This window comes from Callorhinchus milii, unplaced genomic scaffold (genome assembly GCF_018977255.1).
Source record: "Callorhinchus milii isolate IMCB2004 unplaced genomic scaffold, IMCB_Cmil_1.0 Scaffold18, whole genome shotgun sequence".
Taxonomy (NCBI): Eukaryota; Metazoa; Chordata; class Chondrichthyes; order Chimaeriformes; family Callorhinchidae; genus Callorhinchus; species Callorhinchus milii.
Window position 1 is genome coordinate 12570002 of NW_024704759.1, and position 18561 is coordinate 12588562.

Below are 18561 nucleotides of genomic sequence, written 5' to 3' on the forward strand. Positions count from 1 at the left end.
AACTTCATAATTCAAAAATATTTCTAAACCTTCCTTTCTTTACTTGGATTTTTAAAAAAAATCGAACTGGGTATTCAAGTGGTGTGCTTGCAAAGGCACACAACTAGTTACTGAGCTGATATTGTATATCAACTATTTTGCAGTGCTCGCAGAAATATATACCTCATAATATAATCAATTGGCGGATCGCTTTTCAAGAATCCCTGCAAAAAAACGAATTTGGTTACTCAATCCACGAGTCTTTGTGGGACACTGCAGTGCACAATTGGCTGCTCAAAAATACAGTCACTCCACTTTACAGTATATTTTGTGAAGCGCTTTGAGACGTCTCAACCACGTGATAAGGCGCTATATCAGATTCAAGGATTATTATTATTATAATAAGGATCCGTGTGGCAGCAATGTGGAACAGTCGGCTAGTTGTATTTTGGAGCGATCAACATTATAATCGCTAATGGATTTGATTGTGTTTCAGGGTGATCGAGAAGGTAGAATCATCACCACCGAAGTCTAAGCAGCAGAAGAGGGAATTAAGTAGGCACTCTGAGAACGGGGAATGCGTAAAGAAAAATAGAAGCCGCAAATTAGTCAATACTGCACAAGCTCAAGAAGAAACTCAGAGAACTAATGAACTGAGCAAAGGCAACAAACAGATATTCCCAGAGGAAGATCCTGAGCGAATGAGACACAGTAAGCCTCTGACAACTGCTGATAGTTGTTTGGAATTAAACATTTCAACACAGTTGCTTGGATGTGAGGGCATAGAGACAAATTTAGAACCAATTTCGACACTCCACTTGCAGTGCAAAAATAGTTTAATTTACTCTGATGTTCCGAAAAGAAAATCACGGGATACAAGGTGACTAAAACACAAACGGAGTTCCGCCCTGTTGTCCCCGGGTTAGCATTCCCAATAGATTTGAAGTTGCACCATTCCACAATTTATTTACTCCTCCCGTTAAACATTAAAGGAAATATCCTTGTAGTCTCTCTGACAGAAGTTAGACAGTTAGGCCATTTTGTGTGCAGACTCTGGCCAAGTGAGACTGAACAACCCAAATTTAGCCAGTTTTGTGGTTGCTACTACCGTACAAAATGTTGTGGGATCGTACAGTTAAAGCAATAATCAATGTAAGTGGATGCTTTGTAGTAAACTAAACATCAGCTGGCGGAGACGACATTTCAGAGTTCATCATCAGCTTTCCAGACTGTTCTGAGCTTGGTGGAGCTAGATATCACCGCGAATCAATCAGACCATTTCACAAATATGTTTGTCTTCTTGATAGCAACTTGTAGTTGAAGAGAAGTGTAGATCTATGGTTGGACGTTTGGCCTGCCATAAGTTTAATATGTCTCTGAGAGCCGTATTAGTGGTATTCCAGCCCTTGTGGTACGTTGAATAAGCATGACTTTGCAAAGACTCATTTGAAAACTTAGAAAAGGGAGAGAAAAATAAATCTTTTGCAGACAATAACTCCCTACTTTTGTCCCTAGTATTGATTTCACCTGTCACTTCAGCACATTTTTTCTTTGTAGCCCCCTACACAATACAAGGTCAATACATATTACAGTAAATCCCGTGAAGGGTTTTGAAACATTTCTCCTGATGTGAAAGATGCTATATCAAATGCAAATATTAATAACAATTAATAATAAAAGTAAGACCTTTGATGCTAAATGGCAGTAGAAAGCACAACACACAGATTTGGTTTTAAAGATAACATGTTGTCAAAAGTATTTCCTAAATCTTACAATAAATAATGCTTAGGTCAAATACAAATTACTGCTAAAAATTAAATAATTCAGTCTGATATTTTGCAATGATTTGTTTGAGCCAGGAAGGAAACAGAAGACACCAAAGAAGTTCACAGGGGAACAGCCATCTATATCGGGAACCTTTGGATTAAAAGGTAAACCAATAGAGAACATTAAACTCAATATGTAGGAGTTTGGGAAAATTAGTTTGGGAAAACATTTTAAAGGATAAATAGCAAATAGCGGTAAAAATTCCAAATCTGGATATAAACTGCTGTAGCAGGACAACTGGAGACAGGCACCCAAAGAGTTGAAAGTGGCCTTAGATTTAGCGATATGTAGTTTAAACAGTAACAGATTTCAACTATTGTTGATAATTTTTCTTATGATTTGCTGAAGTATTGGAAATGAGTGACGCAACGACACTTTGTTGACGTAAGTAGATGATGTAAATTTGTTAGTCTGTTCTGTTCATCTTGTTTGTTTTACATGCGATCATCCAAAAGCAAACCTATAAATTCAATATACCTTGTTTACACTGGAAGCTATTGAGACTCCCTTGTTTTTGGAGATTGTGAAATCAAGATTACTTCACTCTGCCTGCGATGATCCAAAAGTATGAGGAAAGAAAGAATCTAGGTTTAAATGAATAATTGATCTTGTAATTATACTTTTTTGTTTCCTCCATCTATGAAATAAAAAGATGACTTTAATTAATTCATCTCTTACTGTTCATTCATCGAACTTGTGTATTTTCCTGTGGAAATTACTGTTAAAAAAATAAGATTTCTTGTGGATAAAGCGATTAAGGGATATGGGGATAAGACGGGTAGATGGAGTTAGAATAGATCAGTCATGATCTTATTGAATGGCGGGGTAGGCTCGAGGGGCCGAATGGCCTACTCCTTCTCCTAATTCTTATGTTCTTATGTTCTAAAGCTGAACAGAGCAAAAAGGAGTTAGTTAAATATGAATGTGATGAGAAAATGATTGCTTTTTTTTTTTAACTTGATGTTCATTAAACTCTCTGAATTAATGCCGTTGTTTGTGAAAGGTCTGTCAAAATCTGACGACAAGGGAAGGGATAGAAGCAAGAAGAAAAATGGGACTACTTGCAGTGAAAACCTGCAAAGAAAAACGTTGGGAGCGCACTTTAAAAAGGAAACAACCACATATTTGCCAGGTAAATTCAGTGTAAACAGTTTTTTATATGCAGTCTGCATTGAAGCACTTCCCAAATCAATCTATACTTCTAAGCAGGATGATATAAAACAGCAGCTTTGTTTGATAATCTGATATCTTTAATACAGTTCCGTGCTCTTTCTCTTAAGTGATTAGGCATGATTGATTCTTGTATCGCTGACAAGGGATTATAGACCTTCAATTTCTTTAAAGGCACAATTTCGCAGGACTGGTTGATGAATTTTTTAACATGGAATAATATCAGGAAAACATGGTCGCAAAATGAAGTGCACTGAGCCTTCATAACGGATAAGAAAAATACTTGTTCGAAAGACTAATGTTTTCCAGCCACATTACTTGCTCATTCAAAGTGCAGTGAAAACCGAGAAATCTGGGTAAATTGGGTTGCTGAACTCAGAATCATTCCATTAAGTAAAAGAATTACAATAAAATGTAATATTATTGAAAATATTCTTAGATGTTTTATAGTCAAACCTATTTCTGGTTTATCTTATGCTTATGAATATGTAGAGTTCCTGCTGTATTCTAATTTGCTGAGAATCTGTGGTTGCACAAGAATAGTTTTTGTTCGTCGCACAAATGCATAAGATGTGGCTGGGTCTATTTTATCACAAGTTAATGGTTTTGTTATTCACTGCAAGCAGAAACTCTGAACTGACAACATGACAAAAAATGTTGGGATTAGTTTCTTTTTACCGTGACTTGCACTGAAGATGCATTGGAGGAGGAAACTGTTGCATTCTTATGTAGACGTTTCCCTTCCTCCATGCCCTGTGTATCTGCATTGAATACAAATTAAACCAGGCAACATTCTTCAAACCGAACGCGTTCCTAGACGCACCAGGATATGTAAAACGCGGCACTCTCATTTTAAGCGCACATAATCAAAGTTGTTAAAATTTGCGGCAAAGGGAATTTCATCCCAAAATGTCTTGTGTTTTGATCAAAATGCCCAATTTGTTAACACGTATGATAAGTATTAATGGATAAATAATAACACAGAGCTGCAGTACTGCAGTAGTTGAGCTTATTGCAAAGACTGCAAGTATGTGCCACATATTGATTCAATCTTTCACAGAAGACCCTGTCAGTCACAACACAATGTGCCAAATGGCCTTCCTCTGTGCTGTAAATTTCCATTTACAGGTATTATCAGTATGATTAGTGGAACTCAATAAGCAATTTGACAGTGAATGTTTGGAAACATGATATAAGCAGTTAATACTTTGAAACTAGGATATATTATTTTTTTACATTATCCTAATACTGCTGAGAACAGGAAGCCAGGAAGAGAAGTGGCATCGAGCGATTGCAGAGAAGGGTGAAGTTATTTGTCCAAACTGTATGACTGTCCACAGAAAAACGGTAACTGGTTTAAAGAAGCACCTGGAAATCTGCAAAGAGGTACATGAGATGATTTTAAATTATTTTTCTCACAGCCCCAACATTAATGGTGTTTCTAAGTACAGCCATTGAAGAATATCATTAAGATAACTTGCATTTAAAGGAGAAGACTTTATTTGAGATGGTACTTTGATGTACTAATTGATGAGTTGCAATTTTTTTAATGTATACTTTAGATATCCCCAGTTACTTGGCTTCTTACTGCTGTGTACACAGCAGGATAATGTAAGCTATGTCATCTGCAGTGCATTTACTTAGAATCACTGGTGCAATTGCTTACGAGCAGGTTTGCAGTCTTATTTACGAAGCAATCTCTTTTTTTCCTTGCGTAAGTTTTTATTTACATAAATGTGGTTAATCCTTTGATAATCCTTCAGTACGTTGCAGTATTTTTCAGCAATTTTTAAAAAAATGTAGTATATCACCTTCAAGTGACTGACTGTGTCCCAATGTTTTCAGCTGCAGGATGCTTTGAAGTGTCAACACTGTGACAAGCAGTTTAAATCGAAAGCGGGGCACAAATATCACACTATGGCTGAGCATAACAATAAGGTCAGTGTGCAGCTTCGAGATTCAGTACATAAGAATGAAGCTCACATCCCACTTTGACGCATGATATTTTTTATCTAGTTCAAGTCTCAACATCCCTATTGGGACTTGAACTAACATAGTCTGAGGTGACACTCCAATGCAATGCTGAGGGAGGGTGGGGAGTGAGGTGGGGAGGCATTGCCGGAGGTCCCGTCTGCCTGTTCAGGTGGACGTTAAAGATCCCGTGGTACTATTCCAAAAGGGAAGGAAGTTTCTCCTGGAATCCTGACCAACAATCCCCCAGATCAAATTGGTCTGTGCGTGGGATATTGCTGTGTGCAATTGTGCTGCCATGTTTTCCTACAACTACACAGTCAATCCATTTCACAGCCATTCCCTCTCCAAAAAGAATATTTTTTAAAAAGAAAGTCAACCAAAAACGTCTTTCCAAAAATCAGAGATGATAATGCTTCTGATGCCTATTTTCTTTCTGACTGTTTTACTGGAACCGATGGAATAATCCTGTGATTATGTAGTATTCCCACCAATATTTATTTTACTTGGCACGGGCAAATATTGCATTGTGTAATCATTTCTTTTGGTATTTCCCATTGGAAACGGTGAAATAACAATAACAGCTGTATAAAAAGGGGGACTTGGAGATGTTCCTATTTCCCATTTTGATTATGAAGTGTTTTGAGATGTCCTTCCTTCGTGAGAAGGCCCCATACCAAGTGCAAGGATTATTATCATCATTATTATTATTAATAATATTTATTTGCTTCTCGTAGAACCTCTTTTATTCTCATGTCATCTCTTACAGCCTGTCATGAATGCAGAGAAACTACTGGATGAACAACAGGAACGTGACAGGCTGAGGAGGGTTCTTAAGCAAATGGGAAAGCTGAAATGTTCCAATGAGGTTAAATACAATCGTAAATAATTGGATTAAAACGTTTGCGTGAAGTGATGCACCTTAATTGTGGAGGGTTGATATAAAAACAGGAGATCTGCCCAGTGGCGGAGTCAGGGGGCTCATGCTCTCTCCCCCCCCACCCATCGCTTTGAGGTCAGCCAAAGTCAACCCAAACTGACTCACTTACCTGTACTTCGTCATGATCTCGTTACCGTTTTCAACCACCCACAGCCCGGCCACTGACTGACTGGCAGCTCTGGCCGCCAAACACAGCCCCTCGTCCCACCCCCTGATCCCGACTGACAACCAACAATCAATCAAAGGCCAGATGCAATAATCCTGTGTTTATGTCGTATTCCTACCAATATTTATTTTACTTGGCAGCAGGAAATATTCGTGTTGTGCAATCATTTTCTTTTGGTGTGTCCCATTGGAAAACAGTGAAATAACACTAACAGCAACAGCTGCACTGCAGAATGAAAGGAGGACTTGGCGATTTTCCCATTTCCAATTTTCATGATGTGCTCTTTGTAATTGCTGCCTTTTCTTAGGGCTGCACCGCTACATTTGCCAGCCTGATGGGTTACCAGTACCACCTGAATAGGTGTGGGAAGGAATCTGCCAATATTGAAAAGGCTGCGTTTCTTTGTGAGCAATGTGGAAAAGAGTATAAATCTAAGGCTGGACACGATTACCACGTGAAATCCGAACACACGGCGGTAAGGTTTCTTGATTGCAAGATAACTTGCTGGTTCAAAAATGTTTCGCTTCCAATAGGCTTTCTTTCAGACAAGGTCCAAATTACATTCTTCTGCGCAACTAATTCTTTATAAGCAAAATAAAAACAAAAAATAATAACTTGGTCACTCAATCAACGACTGATTGTGGGACACTGCCATTGGCTGCTATGTTTCGCCCACAAAATAGAGTCAATCCACTTTACAGTACATACTGTATACACAGTATATGTCTCAAAGATGCCTCAAAGGTGCTATATGGCACTATATCAAATGCAGGGAGTATTATCATTTATTATTATATATAAACTGGATCTCTAATCATTGGTGAGTTTGGGATGAATTAAGTCACATGAAATGTTCCCAATTCCTTGAGGAACAATATTCTTCTAGCCCAAGGAATACCAGTCTGAGATGCTACTCTGCATGATAAATGCAAGTTGTTGTTGTCTCTTCTCTTCCTCATTCCGTTCAGTCCATTGCTTTTTCTTTATAAAATCTGATTCATGAACTTCCTTCATATATTTATCTTTGTTTCTAAACGTTCATTTTTCTTCCTTCAACACTTACTGCCATGTTCCAAATGTTTTAAGCATTGAAAAGATGTTCTATTCGTGTGAATCAAAATAATAAAATGTTAAGCACAGAACCGAACATAAAATCTCCATACCAGCCAACTTGTATAATCCTGTGCTCTTGCTTGCTCCAGTCTCTGCTTGGTGCCTCCATAAAAATTATTCATAGGGAGGAAATTATTAACTGGGGGATTTTTAACATGGCTGAGCCACTCGCTCGCTCACTGAGCTACTTTATGTGTGTACAATACAGTATAAAATTACATTCGTATAGCGCCTTTCACGTCGGGAGGATGTCTCAAGGCGCTGAAATCAGTGGAATTTAGTTTTACACTTAGCTAACACAGATCACAAGTTATGTACCTTGGGGTGTAAAGGCCTGGGATCTCTTAATAGAATTCTTTAATCACAACTCCGATTCACAATGGGGACTCCCTTGATCCAGAGAGCAAAGATAAAGAAAAGTTATTTGAACAAATTAATTACAGATTAATGGGCAGGCGGCAACTTGTTCTCAGGCCTCCACCACTGATTCTCTAATCCAGCCACAAAGATGCATGGGAGAGTGGCTGGATGATAGTTCAGCCTCTGATTTTACATATTAACAACAACAACTTGCATTTATTTAGGGCCCTTCACGCTGGATGGTGTCTTAGAGTCCTTAACAGTGGTGGAGTCCTTTGCCGAGCCATATCATGGAAATTTGTTGCCCCTGTTTGTTTTTCCCACCGTAATACAGGGATTAGCAACGCATTGCTGCCGGGATTTTCAGAATGGATCATGGGTTTGAAAGATAACATTCATTTTGTTCTTTAAGCTTCTTAAATAATTGTACCTGTAATAATTATACTTTGGCCAGAACAAGGTTTTCTTTGTAAAACCGAGACAAATACCTTGCAACCCTAATTTAATTTCTGACCGATCCTAATTTGAACACTTCTGACCATTAATAAACTCAACAAAATCTGCTTATCAAACACCATTTGCATCATTTTCTCTTGTCATCCTGTTCGCTTCTTAAAGTCCCCGATTCGGAACATGGCCGTGTCTCTCTGGAAGCAAGATATTCTGTCTTGCAGATATTAATACACGTTGTATTCAGTTGTAGATTGTAAAAAGCTGAAGAAGGCAAAAATGCAGTGAGAATGTGTGTCCTGATAATGTCTGTGCAAACTGTTTAGGTAGCTGAGGATTCTGATCACAAATCAGTCGAAGAAGATCTGGTGGACTTCTTTGAGAAAACCCCAAGTGGTCGCATTCGACGCAAATCTGCACAAGTGGCTGTCTTCCACCTGCAGGACATTGCAGAGGATGAGCTCTCAAAACTTTGGACCAAAAGAAGAAATAAAGATGACTTAGTACCAGACATTAAGAGGGTAAGTCCATTGCCTTTCATTGCGGGCAGTGTATGAGAAGTACCGAGAGCTGTTCTGCGTAGTCTCGGTTGGTTTGAGCATTGGACTTAGCAGCAGAAGATTGGAATTTTGAATCCCAGAAAGTCGTTGCAGCCCATCAGTAGTTCTGAGTTTGATGAAATGATTTCCATGTCTACAAATGATAATAATTTGGTCACTCAATTCACGACTGTTTTTGGGACTCTGCTGTGCACATTTGGCTGCCGCATTTCGCCCACAAAATATACCGTCAATTTACTTTACAGTATATTCTGTGAAGTGCTTTGAGATGTCTCGAAGACGTCTCAAAGACGTGATAAGGCGCTATATCAAATGCAAGGATTATTATTAAAAATGCCAGCTTTCCCTGAGGTTGAATGGCTTTGAGGAGACGCGTCTAATTTGTCTGGCTCCTCAATGAAACTTGCAAGTGTAGCTGTGATCAAAACTCTGGAAACCAAACTGCAAACTGACAGGTAGGATGGTTCTTGCTGTGAAAAGTTACTGTACTGAGAAACAGACGAATATTTTATGTTAGTCAGCTGAGTAATTGTCACCTGTGTTGTGTGTAAAATGATGTCTAAAGATCTTCAAATGAACATATCATCGTAGCTACATCTTTTAGATACACTTGATATAATCAACATGTTCACTTTGAAGCCTTTTTTTGACATCAATGAGAGTTTTATATTTTTATTTGATGTTATAATACATACAGCTAACAGGTAACTAACTGAGCAAAGACGCAGATTGAACCTATTTTGTTTATCTTAGTAGCGCTATGTATATTCTTTTACTCTTGATGTTTATAAACCATTGTAGCTTTTCTTTCATCATCAAAGATGATTAATTGAAACATGGTAATTCACTGTCAGCCATTTACACCCCTATACTTATCTCTTCGTTTGGGTTGTTTAAACATATCCTGCTTCTTTTGAAAGATGGACACAAATACTTGTATAGTTTTCAATTCCAGCTCACCAACATGGCTCAGGCGAGACTTGTTTTTCCCCAGTCATTGAGACATACACAGTATAATTTTCCCCTAAGGTTGGATATTGTATATTCCCGAGGGAATCGATTCCCAGCTGAGAGTCACAGTGAATAATGGATTTGAATGACGTTTACTACAGACATCCAGCTGTGACAGCATCAATTCACAGCAGGAGTTTAACTAACAAATTGCCAGACTTCTTGGACCAGGCCATTTTAAATTTATTTTATTTTCAGTATAAACGGATGAACGGTTGACGGATGAAATCCAAAAGTTTAAGGGAATGATTTGAGATTTCAACGTAGCTGGATCATTAAACTAAACAATTGTTCGGTAGAAATCTCCCTTTCCTGGCAGAAAATAGGATAAAGGAGTTTTTTTAAAAAAAGAATCGCATTATAATAGTGAGACAAAAATCTGTGCAATCAGCCTTGATATCAAACAGCTTCACCTTGCTGCCTAATGTGTAGACTGGTTGTTCAAGCGCTCAGGGACACTACCACACACGAAGGGCGCAAAATAAATGCAAATTGTTGTTGTTGTTTGCTGTTGAAGTCCAGTTGTATACATTTTGTTACCTGGATCTTTCTCTTTCCAATTAGCTGAAGTATACCCGACCAAGGCTACCAACCTTCAGTCCCAAACAACTGGAAAACTGGAAAAATGAGGTCAAAGATAACGGACACATATTCTGTCCCAACAATGTAAGTCATTATAGCAAAGAGTTTCTCAAGACGCTTGTTATATATTTTGTTTGCAGTAACTTGTCCGTCGCACCATGGTTTTATCCCGGTATCTTGCAGCGGGTGAGAGCGGAGGCTTGCTGTGAACAGACCAAGAATATTTTAATGACATTGAAATATTCCAGGGGCTCGATGCAACAAAGCATTTAAAAAAAAAAGCCACAGCTCTTGTCAATCACTATATATAGGGATGATGCCTCTCACAGACTGCAGAGATCTCTTCAACCTTTTGCAGCCAGTGTTGAGATATAGATGCTGCATTCAGTCTTTCAGTAGAATATAATAACTCAACAAAATCAATATCCTGTGAAGTGACATCTGAAGTGTGCTCTCAGAATCCAGAACAGTAGATCCTGCCATCAGGAATCCAAGCTGTTGGCAGTATATTGTATTTTCGGCCAACTTTGGGTGCTGCCATAATTCAGAAGCTCGCGGTGGATTTCTAAAGGAGTTTTAACAATAGTCTCAATAAAGAAACGCACATTGCGAAATGTAGTAATTTTGACTCCCAATTATAAGCGCTGTGTTTTTTAGTGTTTGATTTTCTTTGCCTATCCCTCTTTTGCAGCGTTGTGAAGCAATTTACTCCAGCTTTTCCGGACTAAAAGCTCACCTTGCAACATGTACTAAGGTGAGTTGCAAAGACACGTCTTATTGGCAAGAACATCTGTAAATAAAGGAGCTTTTACAACCATGGTATTTGAGCGCTTGCCAGCGTATCATTTTCCAGTTAACCCCATCACTCTTGAACCATGTGGTGTTGCTCTTGAAAATTTTCTCCACTACAAATATCAGACTGTCGTATAATAATAATAATCCTTGCATTTGATATAGCGCTTTTCACGTCTTCTAGATGTCTTGAAGCGCTTCACAGAATATTCTGTAAATCCCCTGATAAATACAGAGTATTCTTGCCTGTAGTGCTGTGAAAGAATGTTAAAACAATTTATGACTATTTAGGCAGAAGATACATTTGCTTGCAACTGTCCAGTCCTTTTATTTGACCTTTTTTCTGTACATCTTGTTTTCCCCAATTTCCTCTCATTTGCGGTCAATGAACCCTGGACCACAGCTGAGAACACGGGTAGATGTCCAGCAGGTGGCACTTAAGTGTAACTTGATGGGAACCTTTCCAAGTTTGTCGTTCATGTCGAGTGAGCTTGACTCCCCTCTGTTCAGGTTGATTGATAGATAACTCTATAAGAAAGGTGCCTTCACTGGTAAATCACCACTGGACAACATCAGTGCAATAATGTGTGAGACTGATCCTACTTCAGGAACTGGAATAGCAAATGCATGCTATGTGCCTAGCTGTTGTCTAAGGCAATGCAGCTAAGATCAGGGACTAAACAGAAATAAGGAGACAAAACTGTGTCAGTCCAATGGGTAGCATCACCTAGTACTCGCGTGTATCGTTTGATATTATACTGATTTAATACCTGAAATGTGATCATTTTAGTGCTCTGTTAAAAAATATTGCTGCTGAGATTTAATGCCTTGTTTCATGACAGGGTGATCATTCAGTTGGGAAGTATAAATGCTTAATTTGCCAGAAGGAGTTTAGCTCGGAAAGCGGAGTTAAATACCACATCAACAAATCTCATTCTGAGGTAAGATGCTATTACTTTACCAAGAATTTCAGGGGCTCAAAAATTGCACAAGTGCCAAGAAACAAAGTAATTATCAGTATGAATGTGACTATTTTCTAGTTTTGTTGTATCCATTTTAACACTGAACCCTCGACTGTGGTGAAACTGGTTTGAATTTAATGATTATATTTATCATGATTAAACAACAACAACAAAATTACAACATCTTTTACGTCGGGAGGACGTCCCAAGGCTCTGGGCAGTCAGAGTTTTGGACCTGAGGTCGGGTTCGAGGTCAGGGAGGGTGGAGGGTAGGGGGGGAAGTAGGGTGATCGAAAGCCCGGGCGAAGAAGAGGGTCTTGAAGAAAACAAGGTGGAGGGACCGCAGGGGGCGAGGTGGAGGGACTGCAGGGTGGAGTTCCAGAGGGTGGGGGCAGAGTGGCAGAAGGCCTGCCCGCCAATAGTGGGAGAGCGAGGCATGGGACGTGAAGCAGGCCGGAGCCTGCTGAGCGGAGGGAGCGAACAGGGTGGTGGGGGATTAGGAGGTCGCAGAGGTAGGGGGGAGCAAGACCATGGAGGGCTTTGAAGGTGAGAACCAGGATCTTGAACTATATTCTCAGTGTGATGGGAAGCCAGTGGGGTCAGGAGAGGATGGGGGTGATAGGGTCATGGAGCCGAGAACCATCCACTTCCAGATTAAAGGAAAGAATTGTCCATTTACAGTCAAACCACAGAAGATGTGACAAGATTGGAGCACATGGAGCACACATGTCCGGCCATTGTGCGTGGGAGAGAAAGAAACCTAGTAAGGTTAGGGCAATCAAGCCAGCCTGATTAAGATTTATGGGTTCTTCTGTTAATATAGAGTTGATGCTAACTTTGTATCTGGCTGTAGATAGGCACAGGCTGGAAATTGTGTTCCACTATCTAACTATAATCAAATTGAAGTTTTAGATTGGCAGTGTATCGAGATAGTCAGTGACATATATCCTTGAAGTAATACAACCGGATGATTATATGCTAATGAAATGATTATTCCTGTTAATTTTTGAAAGACAATAAAAGTAACTTGAAAGAAGTCAAGATTACTCTGCTGACCTTTTCTCCCAGGATAAGCTTAAGCTTGGCACATGAGCTGTTTAGCCTTTGTACAGAACGTTGGAACACAAACAGTGCCTGGCACCACACTGTTAACTCCAGCTCCATTGCTATGCAGTAGTCAGCCACTTCCCAGAGAAGCAGGGTGGGGAGATGTGTGTGGAGGCAGATAGATCTCTGGGCTACCAGGACATATTTCTTTGTGATAAACTCAAAGCAGCATTGGAAGAGGCTTGAGAGCACCAATTGCACACCTCCTCATTTGGCCAACAAAAATGCCGAATAACTGAGAGATGAGAGAGAGAGAGAGAGAGAGAGAGAGAGAGAGAGAAATTAAAGGATTTTGATAACCTCACAAAGTTATATTAACAAAAACTCAGATTCTGGCACAATTGGTATAATCCACCATCCACTGTGGCACCCAGTCGGGCGAATCAGTTTCCATCTGAAGTTTGTGCTGAATTAGCCGATCTCAGTGAGAAGGGGAGCCTGGACTAGACGGGGAGAGAGATCAGACAGAGCTCCCATTTCTGATTGTGTCAATTGCACAAGCTCTAATGCTTCCCCCGCACCCCCCACCCTCCCGTCACTGAGCCTGTACCTGCTACCCCCTGTTTAGGCTCGCACCAGCCAAGCCAAAGGCAACGAGGCTGAGATACAAGTACCCAAGGAGTTACATCAGCAATAACAGGGGTTTCGGATCAGGTGGGGAGAAAATTGAAGGGACCAAATTACAAACAGATAGAATAATTAAAACTATATCCCTGTCCTATGCCATATTGAAAATATTTCAAATTAACCGTTATGCACACTGTTTCCCCAAACTACCAAAAATGGGCGTTCAACACTTAAAAGGTTAAAATGTCCTTTGACAGAACTGGTTTAGGGCTGCTGCAGAAATACCTGCTCGGAGCAAACGATCAGAATTGAAGAGTACAAAATCAGACAGGAAGAGAAGCGCGACTGGGAAGAGGGGAGGAAGGAAACCGAAGGAGAGAAGTCCAGAACTTTCTCGAAAAGACAAGGAGATGGCAGCAGCAACGAATCACACAGATCATATAGCCACAGAAGGACCCAGAGATTCGAAGAGCAATTGCAAAGTGAAAGGGAAGGTTGTTGCATCCAGCAAAAAAGGGGGAGCAAGCAAGAAATCAATGGAAAGTCAACTTAAAGGTAAAGCTTCCGTACTCTGAGGAAACGTTACACCAGACTTCAAGTACTATAAGTGAGGGGTGATGGTGTGACATAAAATAACTACATGTGTGCTATCACCTACCTAGAAAAACTAACCCAGAGAATAAAGCTGTGTGTTCGAAGATTGAAAAGCTAATGCTTACAGCTGGGTTAAAATTGGACACAGGGACAGAAATGCTCTTGTTTAGCACAAGGCATTGTAACACTCTGAAATATCCTTTTGTTAATGTATACACTGCTCTATGTGACTCAAGAGTTTACATTAAGTTTTTTTTATATAAAAAATGAACTTTTTGATGCAGTGCCACTTAAGGAAAAAAATATTTTATGCTATGTAGCTACGTTTAAGATGTTGGTTTATATATAGTATTGGATTGTAGCTGAGTTTATTAATTCAGTACTTTATCTCTAATCAAGAATTTCTCTATTATTTAAAACACAATTTGAGTAAATATATTGTTGCCCATATATCTTAGTTTACATTTATAAATGTTATCGATATAAACTAATTCTGACAGACTGGCAAGGAACAGTTGTGGTTCCCATCTTGCAGAAAGGTAACCAAATCAGATCTGGGAAACCACAGACCTATTAGCCTGACCTCATCAATTGGCGAACTCAAATAACAAGGAGTTAATCATAAAAAGCAAATCAAGGATGACTTGCATGCTAATAACAAGAATAAATGACAGCTAAAATGTTTCCGGAAAGGGTAGGTCACTTGGACATTTTTGGCGAGATGACATCTCAATAGGGTATGCTATACTGTGTCTAGACTTCAAAAAGACGCTTGACAAAGTACCAAACAACAAACTCCTTTGTAAATGGGTGTTAATGGGTATGAACTGCCTAAAGGGAATGAAACAAAGGATGATTCTTTGGGTAGCGAAGTCAAAATGAGATGATTGAGATGTGTCAAGGGATCCACCTATTCACGTACACATACGTTACCTGGATTAGCAGACACAGTGCAAACCAGTTATATTTGCAGATGACACTAAGATAGCAATCCTTGTGGTAACAGAGGAGGCAGCCAAGATTCTTGAGACCCAGGAAGTGTTAGTTGACTTGTCCCTCACTGTGTCCAAATACAAGGAGGCAGCAATAGACAAGGCACACTGGATGTTGAGCTACATTCACAAGTTAGTTGTGTTCAGATCCCCTGGTACAAAAATCTGAAGGGCGGACACAAGAAGGTATTTGTACAGATAGTAACAGCTGCAACAAGTTACTAGGAAGGGTGCTGGGAGGCCAGGACACTGAACTCATTTAAGAAACCTCTTGATACTGTGGTAAGAGGAGGTAGGGTTGGTATTCTGGAAGGATGAGATCAAATGAGCAGAAGGGATTTCTTTATCTGAACCTCTTGTGATTGTGTAATGCTAATGTATAGAAATAGAGTGTATGTGTATACAGTACATGTATATTTATAGGGGAAAAAAATAACTGAATTGCAATCCAGAATTTTGTTTGAAAGAGGGTTTCTTTGTGTTGTCTGATGACAAATGTAGTGTTTAAGCTTTATTCCTATCTTCGCTTCTGCATTCAAATCCTCCCAGAATGTTTTGATTCATAGTCTTGAGTCTGTAGCATCTAAAGGGATTTCAGCACTATTCCCTGGTTCGGTTCTATTTTAAACCCGAATGAGGCAGGTCCCACAGATGTTAGTATTTTGTGCATAACCTTGATTCTGGCTTCATGTTGAATTGGAATGCTATGCATTACTGGTTACCTATTAATGAATTAACCAAATCCGTAATTCACACTGCTTCTACAAAGAAACCAGACATTAAGGTTATGAACAAGAAATATACCCCTTATATAACGAATGTAACCACTGGACTATTACTGTTAAAACTAATCAGAACCTCAGGAAGATTCAAGGCCATGACTTAAAAGACTTTGGATGANTTTTTTTTACAAAACTCTGAAGGTAAGAAACTCACTCATCAGCTTTGTAAGTCATTTCATTCTTGTTTTAAATAGTAAAGAAATTCAAAGAACTGATTTAGGAATCAGGGAAAACAGCATAAAATATTATTAATGCAGTTAAATAGGATTTTAAAAGAAAAGCTTTTGTTTTGATACAGTTGCTACCCTATTACTCCCTTGTTAGCCCAAATCTATTTAAATTTAATCAGAATGCACTTTGCATGACATTAATCTATATTTCTTTAGATCAATATCTATGATTTTGGGCAAACCTCTTGACTCCATGGTTTATTAACTTAATTTTTATCCAAAAGTATGCAATTCACTAAGAATTTTAGATTTTTTTAAAACAAAATTGGAAGAATACCGGGCAGTGGCAGCATCAAAGGCAACCTCACGATGACTAGACCTTAATGTTGCATTTAGAGCTTCTACATTGCTCCAATGGGCCACTGAAATGGTGATGAAATTTACTATGACAAATATTTAATACTTGACAGTGGTTCTAATCCTTGGTGTACATCTGAAATATGAATGTATAAATTAAGTGGGGTAAACACATCCTTTCCAAATGGGTACATAGAATATGCACTTTAAGCTTCCTTCTTTAATTAGATGTATGGCTGGATAACTACGTAGAAATGTATATTGCTGCCAATTCTACAGGTTTCCATCTGTGTCCAGCTTAAAACTTAAACCAATTTAATGATCCATGTATACAATCAAGTATCAACGTAAAACTTTGATTCATTGAATGAGCTACCATGTGTGCTCGAGGCCTAATTTAGGCCATAATATAAAAATAAATAACTTGAAATCTTACTAATAAGGGTTTCAAGATGTGCACTTTCTAATACCTGAAGCATGTTTAAAAAAAAACATTGAGCTAAGGTGTAGTTAATTGGTCTCAATACACTATATCAAATGGTGATAGGATGTGGTTTGGTATTGCGAACCTTGACATGGTAAATTCCTAATCTCAGTTGTATAGATTTTTAACATTATTATTACGCCTCCCCCATATTCTACCTTGCATTCCTTGTTATCTTCCTCAGTCAGTCGGGATAGTGGCATAGCCCTGAAAATGGACCATATCCATGCCATTATGTAGGCAACCCACTAAGAGATGTGTCTGAGCGACTCAATTAGGAATGCTCCTTTGCTAATGTTATGTTTTCTCTCTTTGATGACCGTGAACAGAAGCCCAGGTGCAAATATTATTGAAAATTGGAATTCAAACATGGCTTTCCCTTTTGAGAGTCCAGTGTTTTACGCACTGCAGCAATTTGACACATTAACCTTCACTTTTGCACTCATGGTTGCTGCAAAGCAGGTGGATATGTTATTGCACTAAGGGGAAAATTATTTTTTTTAATAAAAAAACTTTAAAGACGCAAGCGCCCTTCGGGCAATGTGCACTAAATAGAAAAAAAAAACTGTTTAAGACAGACTGTTTTAATGTTGAACAAAATGTGATATCTTTTTCAATTCTTCACGGTGATTATTTAACTTGTAAGATGAACACTATGATCTCTTTTTGTATGTATGTATATCCATGTATGTATGTATGGATGGAAGTATTGACTTGTTCATTAAGGTGAGAGTTGACAGTGCTGGGTAGGAATATGCACAGGGTTTGCCAAGGGACAGGACTTTCCTTTAACAAAGGTTGCACAAACTGGTGAACTTGAAAGAAACAACCGATTCCAATTCCATTCCACAACTTGGGAGGGCAGCCCACAGCCATTGAGGTCAGAGAATAAGGGCTTGGACTACTTCTTGCACATTAGTGGGCTTTAAGGAATGGACTACTTTCTTAACAATGTTTACTGTGCGTAGAGTTTTTAAGAAATCAACCGCAAATTGAAATCTCCCTAAACTTTCCAGTATCGTTTACAGCGATTGACTGCTTCTTCAACAACATGAATGTAATTGTGTGTTGACATCACAGAGTGAATTGGCAAGTCAATTCAATGCACCAACGGTACAAAGAGAGAGTCGCTCTCTCTCTCTCTCTCTCAGTGGCACAATTGGTAAAATAACTGCTTGAAATAAAACTGAGGCACACACACCCAAAAGATCGCAGATTTTGGGGGGGAAAAAATTCTATCTGGATCTACATTTGCTTTTATTCACGTAGCGGATTGGAGCGTCCCAGTATTTGGCAAATTCTTTAATTAAGTCTTTAATTTTTACTCGACTTCAAAGTAGAGACTGAATTCAACAATTTGGCGGTTTCCGGATACTCTAAAAGAGTTAATAGAGTAAATCTAGACGCATCAGGGATTTCTACCCATTTAATTCCCAAGCCCATTTATTCCCAAGTCAGTTGAACTCAGCTGTAGCGCAGTGGCAATTGTAATTGCATTCTGTGCCAGAGGAAATTATTGATAGAGAAAATTCTCCTCTCCACAAAGACACTAATAATAATTTCTATTGGTTAAAAAAAATCTGCAATAATTTAAAACATATATTTATAATCTACATCAACTAACG

At 38.9% G+C, this 18561-nt stretch overlaps 1 protein-coding gene across 8 annotated transcripts in view; it reads left to right on the top strand.

The window, feature by feature from the left end:
• Nucleotides 1-16823, top strand: part of LOC103190436 (zinc finger protein 512B) — a 33675-nt gene extending 16852 nt beyond the window's left edge. For 7 of the 8 annotated variants that reach the window (XM_042341783.1, XM_042341784.1, XM_042341782.1 and 4 more), the window contains 12 exons: nucleotides 476-690; nucleotides 1833-1910; nucleotides 2810-2938; nucleotides 4238-4362; nucleotides 4822-4914; nucleotides 5717-5815; nucleotides 6361-6528; nucleotides 8303-8497; nucleotides 10112-10213; nucleotides 10821-10883; nucleotides 11764-11862; nucleotides 13815-16823. In XM_042341783.1, the coding sequence (XP_042197717.1) occupies nucleotides 476-690; nucleotides 1833-1910; nucleotides 2810-2938; nucleotides 4238-4362; nucleotides 4822-4914; nucleotides 5717-5815; nucleotides 6361-6528; nucleotides 8303-8497; nucleotides 10112-10213; nucleotides 10821-10883; nucleotides 11764-11862; nucleotides 13815-14132 (1684 nt within the window). In that variant the 3' untranslated portion in view covers nucleotides 14133-16823. The remainder of the gene's footprint in view (nucleotides 1-475; nucleotides 691-1832; nucleotides 1911-2809; nucleotides 2939-4237; nucleotides 4363-4821; nucleotides 4915-5716; nucleotides 5816-6360; nucleotides 6529-8302; nucleotides 8498-10111; nucleotides 10214-10820; nucleotides 10884-11763; nucleotides 11863-13814) is intronic. The other variant, XM_007911227.2, reaches the window with a different exon arrangement.
• The last annotated feature ends 1738 nt before the right edge of the window (nucleotides 16824-18561 follow it).